Below are 6,784 nucleotides of genomic sequence, written 5' to 3' on the forward strand. Positions count from 1 at the left end.
CATTTTATTTATAGACCGTTATTCCGCAACGATCATAGCGGTGTACAGTTACAGTATACGTTGGTAAGTACAGCAGAGTAACTAGGCTGCATTTGCACTGCAGAAATAATTATTATATTATTATTTTACTATTTTATCCACTTATATTCCACTTTTCTCCCAAATAATAAACCTCAAGTTGGCTAACAACATTTAAAAAAAAATGGATTAGAAACACTACAAATGTTAAATGCAGCCTTGGGCCACTTTAACTATCATGGATCAGTGTTATGGAATCCTGGGATCTTGAGTTGGTTGTGGCACCAGAGCTCTCTGACAGAGAAGGCTAAACACAGGCAGCCCTCCTGAGCCACAGATTCTTTATCCACAGATTCAAGCATCCGTGGCTTGGAAATATTAAGTATATAGATTCAAATTCTAAATAACAAACCTTGATTTTGCCATTTTATTTAAGGGACACCATTTTGCTACTCCACTGTACTTAATGGGACTTGACCATCCACGGATTTTGGTATCCACAAGGGGCTGGAACCAAATCCCAGCAGATATCAAAGACACACTGTATCTCACAAAACTACAAATCCCAGAATTCCATAGTACTGAGCCATGGCAGTTAAAGATTTGCAGCGTGTAGACTTCTAAATTTAAAGATGTTTAGTATGGCTAAAAAGTTGCCCCAGTTAACAAGCAAATGAAAGGTTAAAATAATGGGTGAAGTTCATCACTACAACCAGAGAATGTTCTGTTTTAAACTCGCACCTTTCCAAAATGTTAGAAATGTTGACAAAATGGAATGACTATTTCTCCCCAGTTCTTCCCAAATTCAGTGGAGAGTTTATTATGAAGGAACTGAAACAGAGACAGCAGTGGTTTGAGTATTGGACTACAGTTCGAATCCCTGCTCAAGCATAAAAACCCACTGGGCGACCATGCACAAGTCACGCTCTCAGAGGATGGCACTGGCAATAGCAACACCTCTCTGAAGAAGCTTGCCAAGAAAACCCCATGATAGGTTTGTCTTAAGGTCTCCAGAAGTCAAAAATGACTTGGAGACACACATCTGGAATAGACAAAATGCCTGGGTCAAGATTTAAGGAGGGAGTGTGTCTCATTAAAGCAGGAAAAGCAACCATGGATTTTGCAGAGTGATTAAGAGGAGGGAGCCCAAAGCTGGTGATAAGAATGAAGAAGAGGCAAGCAATGAACCCACTGATAAGCAGCTTTCCTTGTTGTGGGTTCAGAACAAAACCATCTTCTATCTTTGTTCATGCATTCACCTCTTGCAAGGCAAGATAGACATACATACGTCAGTTCTGAGAAACTCACTTTTGCTCATTTCTTTATATTTATAACCCCCAAATAAAGGACAGTGGAACCTCTTTAAATCTACATGCAGAGATCGCACACCCCTGCTTGGCATAGCATATGAATAAAATTATTCTGTTTATTTAGTGTACGTATATTCATATTTTAGCATTTTATAAGTAAATAACATTATTCAAATTAGAACAGTTTTGTTTAAGTAAAATCAATATTGAACTCAACACGTTTTGAGCCAGTGTGGCCCAGTGGTTTCAGTGTTGGATGATAATTTTGGAGACCAGGGTTCAGTTCCTCACTCAGCCATGAAACCCACTGGGCGATCTTGGGCAAGTCACACTCTCGGCCTCAGAGGATGGCAATGGCAAACCTCCTCTGAACAAATCTTGCCAAGAAAAGCCCATGGTGAGTCTTCCTTAGGGTTGCCATGTCAAAAATGATTTGGAGGAGGAACAACCATTGCAAACAAACAAACAAAACCAAACAGAAACCAGATGCAGAAAACCAACTTTATTGAAACCAACCAAAACAACTCTTTCCAGTCCCATTCTTTTTTACACTTTTCCAACGTGGAGATGTTTTGTAGTTTGCTCAACTTTTTCCAACTTTGGAATCACTCCTACTCTCTCCTTTTAGGATCTAAAAAAAGGAGATCCAAAACTAGATGGGGCGAACCGGCAGAAACTAGTGAACCGGCCCCCCCCCCAAAATGGAGGGACACGTAACAGTAACGACCAACTTAAAAGCAGCACAGGCTTTGCTTTCCAAGAGCATCACCAACGGGGTGAACAGGCCAACTCTTCCAAAGGGGTGGATGGTGCACTTTCCAATCTTCACTTGGATGTGGCTCCTTTCTCCGGACTGGCGGAGGGCAGGGGCTCTTTGGCGGGGGCCGTTGGGGTGCCTGCTTCGGGGCCCTTGCAGATGGTGATTGGGATGGCCTTTGCCTCGGTGGGCGGCAGAGCCATGCGGGGGGCTTCTAAGTGGAGGCGCCCTTCGTCGGGGCTGAAGCAGCAGGTGAGCGCCTGGAGGTTGGCATCATCAGGCAAGAGCAGCTCTTTGCGCACCTCGCGGTACTCGTGTGAAAGGCAGCCGTCGGCGCTCTCGCTCCTCTTGTCATGCTTGGCGCTCACAGTCAGCTTCCTCCCATTCACCTGATTAACACGAAGGAATTAAGAAATAAAATTAATACAGTTGGACCTTCATATCCATGGGAATCCGTTCTGGACACACACGCCCCGCGCAGATACAAAAAGCCATGGGACTTCAAGTCCCGTTGTCCATTATGGTAGCACAACACGTACACAGCCACAATGCTGAAATGCATGGATGGCAAGCTGACGGATGGTGAGGTCCCACTGTATGATGCATTTATACTGTATATGGATTGATATTTCTTAGAGCTTTTGCTGTCATTGCCGATTGCTTCTTGCTTTCCGCTTTAAAACAGAATATCCTGCTATTTTAACCAAAGGGATTTTTCTCTCCAGCTGCAAGTCCCAGTATCCCATTCTCACATGAGAAATGTTGGTTCTGTTTTTGCTGATACGGAAAACGTATATACTGTATCTGTGTATTTCAATTTTTAAAATGCTATGGGAAACTTATTTTGAAAGATAAATGCTTAGGTTGGACTCTCCGCTAGCAGAATTGAATTGTATTGCCATAATTAATAATATCATATATATCTTCTTTCTCAATATATGTATATATATCATTATAGCTATATGGTACATATACTGTTTTCCATAGTCCGTCTTTTTCAGGACATGACCAACATCTCAGCTATCTGTCCAGGAGGAATTCCCTAAGGTCCTCCATTTTGACCATGCCTAAGAAGCATGAGTTCATATTTCTATGAGTGTTTCTAGCTTTGATTTTGGAATGTCCTTCATTTTTCTCAATTGTCCTGCATTTTTGTAGTGGCTTGTCCTCCTTTGTGGTTAGGACAAAAATGGAGGACGCGACCAAACCAAAGCTAAAATCACTCATTAGAAATGTAAAAGCATGCTTCTTTGCCATGCTCAAACAGAGGTCCTTCGGGAATTCTTCTAGGACAGAAGTTTCAAAGGTTCTGGAAAAGGAGGGCATCTGGTCCCCCTGACTATGCTATTATATATATGGTACTGGTGCATTCATGGATTTTGGTATGCAAGAGGGGTCCTGGAATCAAATCCCAGAAGATATTAAGGTCCCAATGCAATAATAACGATAATAATAACGATAATAATAACGATAATAATGATAATACCCCTTTTTATTTAAATCCCAGTGGATACCCAGGGCCAACAACAGCAACAACAAATAATGCACTGTGTATAATGGGATTTGAGCATCCATGGATTTTGTCCTGGAGCCAAACCCCAATGGATAACCAGAGCTCACTGCATCATCATCAATGCCATCATCCTATCTGATTATCCTAACTAAGCCATTATATATAATGGGACTTGAGTTTTGTTATGCAAGGGAGGTTCTGGGACCAAACCCCAGGGCCAATTGTATTATCATTATCACTATTAATACTATTACTATTATTGTTTTTGTGATTATTACTATTATATTGTCATCGTCACCATCATTGGCTCATTCGTCATCACTGTCATGCCCAGCCTGGAAGAGGAGGACTCAGAGGATGGGCCAGAGCCTCTGGGGCCTGAGCCTGCAGCCGTGGAGCCTGAGTCTGGCCCTAGCTCTGCTCCAGCGGAGTCTGTGGCCTCTCGGGAGGCTCAGCAGCCCAGTCTCCCTGCGGCAGAGTCTTTGGACTTGGAGAAGGATCAAGGGACTGTGCCCACCTTCAGTCGGCATAAAGCCAAAAGGCAATGCCTTCAAAGCTCATGAAGGCTTTATCAGAAACGCACTTTCAATCAGACACACCTGAGCACCTGCCCATAGAAGCAGCTGTAGGATGCTTGCCTAGTGGCCAGTGACTTGGGGAAAGTACTCTGTCGCTGGCTCCCTTTGTTCCTTGGACTGAAACCTTGCTTCTTGGGCTGCTGGCCCCTCTTGACTCTCTGGAGCCCTTGACCTTTGGACTGCCCTATCAAGTTGCCTATCTGATGCCCTGGACCTTGGTAATAGATCTGGTGCTTCTGGGCTTGCTTTTGCAGGGTTTGTTTGGGAAGTGAGCTGGTCTGCTTAGCCATTTGGCCACTTTCCTGGACAATCACCATCCTTGTCCCTGCTTCACCCATCATCATGATCATTGACTCCATCATCATCATTCTTTCATCCATCATCACGATCAGTGACTCACTGACTCTATCACTGTCATCATCATCCTCATCATCATCGTGATCCCTGGCTCCATCCTCCTCCTCCTCCGTCAGGATCCTCTCCTCCCTCCTCTCCCTGATTTGCTGCCCACCTTGACGGCCATCTCCTCGGGCAGGAAGCCGGCCACCTCGAGGCTGAAGCGGTACCCTCCTCCTCCTTCTCGGGGCTCCATGTCTATCCGTTCCCAGCGGGGCTGCTGCTGCTGGTGCCTCCTGGGCTCGGGGTCCATCCAGCATCCCAGCCGGGGGTAGGCTTCGGTGAGGACCAGGCGCATCCTCTCCATCTCCTGCAGGTGGCCCTGCATCTCCCCCAGCAGCTGGTCCAGGAGGCTCCGCGGGGGGAAGCCCACCGGAACGTACTCCACCGGAGAAGAGGGAGAGGCCCGCCAGGAAGGGCCCCCGCGGGAGGAGGAGGAGGAGGGCCAGGGGAAGCTGGCCATGGAGCTGCAGGAGGGCTGCCTGGCAGGCGCTGGCGGATGGCCCTGGCTTTGGCTGAAGACCAAGAGGAAGGGGAAGACTGGCTGCAAGGCAAGGGCTCCGAGGAGGAGCCCTTGAAGCCCGGCGGGCACAAGCCTCAGACTCCGCCCCTTTCTTGCCAGGCTTTTGCAAAGGAGACTTGGCTGCTGCTGCAAACTCTTTGCAAAGACTCTCTGAGTGCGTCCAGCCTGATGACTTTGGGAGAGTCTAGTTTTCTTCTGCATAGGACTCTGGGGGGGGGATTTGCCCCCCTGGACCATCTGCCCCTTGCCATGCTGCCAGGCATCTTGGCCAATGAAACCCCTTTGCAAACGGGGGGGCTGTTTTGCAGAAGTGCCCAGCATCATTTTGGGAGAGTCTAGCTTTCTTTTGCAGAGGACTCTGGAGGGCAGGGATTTGCCTCCCCCCCTTGGACCCTGTGCCCACTGGAGGCCACCCCCTTCCCTCCCTTCTCTTGCCAGGCACCTCTGCAAAAACATAGACATGAAAACCCCTTTGCAAAGCGGTGGGCTCTTTTGCAGACTCTGGAGTGCCTTGACCCTCGCCTAGTCTAGTTTTCTTTTGCAGAGGACTTTGGTGGAGGTCCCCCCCCCCCCGGATCCTGTGCCCACCGGAGACCACCCCCTGGCCATGCATGCCATGCACACTTGCAAAAAAGGTCCTTTGTAAACTGGAGGGGTGCTTTTGCCAGCGCCTGAGCTCAGCCACCCTCCAGAGAAGGAGTCCAGGGTTGTATCATTTTCCCTGGTAGAGAGTCTAGTTTCCTTTGGCGAGATGGTGGATGATGGGACTCTGCTGCTGTCTGCGGCCTCCCCCTCCTTTGCAGCCCCTGGGCTCTTGGCAGAAAGCTCCCAAGGAAAGGGCCCAGCCAGCCTCTTTTTAAAAAATGTGGAGGAGTCTAGTTTCCTTTTGCAGAGGACTCTGGAGGGAGGAGGGACTGCCCTCTCTCTGGCAGGAAGGATCCTCCTGTGCCTAGTCCTATAGATAGACACACAGACAGAGCCTTCTCTCGCCTAAGTTACCAAGCAAGCTGGCAAAAAGAAGCCAACCCCTGGCAATGCTTCCCCGGCGGCTGCTTGCAGCAAACCCTGAGCAGCAGACTCCCTGCTGCAGCTATATTTTGGAGAGTCTAGTTTCCTTTTGCAGAGGACTCTGGAGGGAGACCTGCAAACAAAGAGATTGCAAAGGATTTTTTGCAAGGCAAGGGTTCCTTTCACATTGGCAAGATGTATTCAGAAGGAATTTGCCTTTGCCATCTTCTGAGGCTGAGAGAGTGTGATGTGCCTGAGATCAGCCAGTGGCTTCCAATGGCCAAGCAAGGATTCAAACCCTGGTCTCCAAGAGTCCTGGTCCAAATGCTTAAACCACTACGCAATGCTGCCTGTCTGGGAAATAGCTGTATCCTCGTCCTAAAGATAGACTTAGCAGCAGGATCTTTAGGACGTTTATTCATTTCCGTCTTCAGATTTGTAGAAGAGAGGGCCAGGACTGGGGTGAGAGAGAGTTTTCCCAGGACCAAATCAAACGAATCAGGACAAAACAAGTCAAGCAGCAATATCCAATTTATTAGAATCCTAGATTTATTAGAGCCTTAGGGCTTTATCATAAAGGACGAGACTAAGTGCCCAAATCCCATCCAGAAACAGGATTTAAATCCTGCAAAAGCGGGATTGTTTTCAGACACATTGGGGGACACTGAGCATTAATCTGAC

The 6,784-nt window shown here is 47.4% G+C and overlaps 1 protein-coding gene across 1 annotated transcript; it reads right to left on the reverse strand.

Moving 5' to 3' along the window:
* Nucleotides 1-1,838: 1,838 nt before the first annotated feature.
* LOC121928837 (heat shock protein 30C-like) lies at nt 1,839-5,035 on the reverse strand. The gene is made up of 2 exons (XM_042464079.1): nt 4,688-5,035; nt 1,839-2,474 (listed from the first exon to the last, which is right to left on the reverse strand). The coding sequence occupies exons 1-2, from the start codon at nt 5,033-5,035 to the stop codon at nt 2,154-2,156; spliced, it is 669 nt and encodes a 222-aa protein (XP_042320013.1). The 3' UTR covers nt 1,839-2,153.
* Between the last annotated feature and the right edge of the window lie 1,749 nt (nt 5,036-6,784).

The sequence above is a fragment of the Sceloporus undulatus genome, chromosome 4 (assembly GCF_019175285.1).
Source record: "Sceloporus undulatus isolate JIND9_A2432 ecotype Alabama chromosome 4, SceUnd_v1.1, whole genome shotgun sequence".
Classification (NCBI taxonomy): domain Eukaryota; kingdom Metazoa; phylum Chordata; class Lepidosauria; order Squamata; family Phrynosomatidae; genus Sceloporus; species Sceloporus undulatus.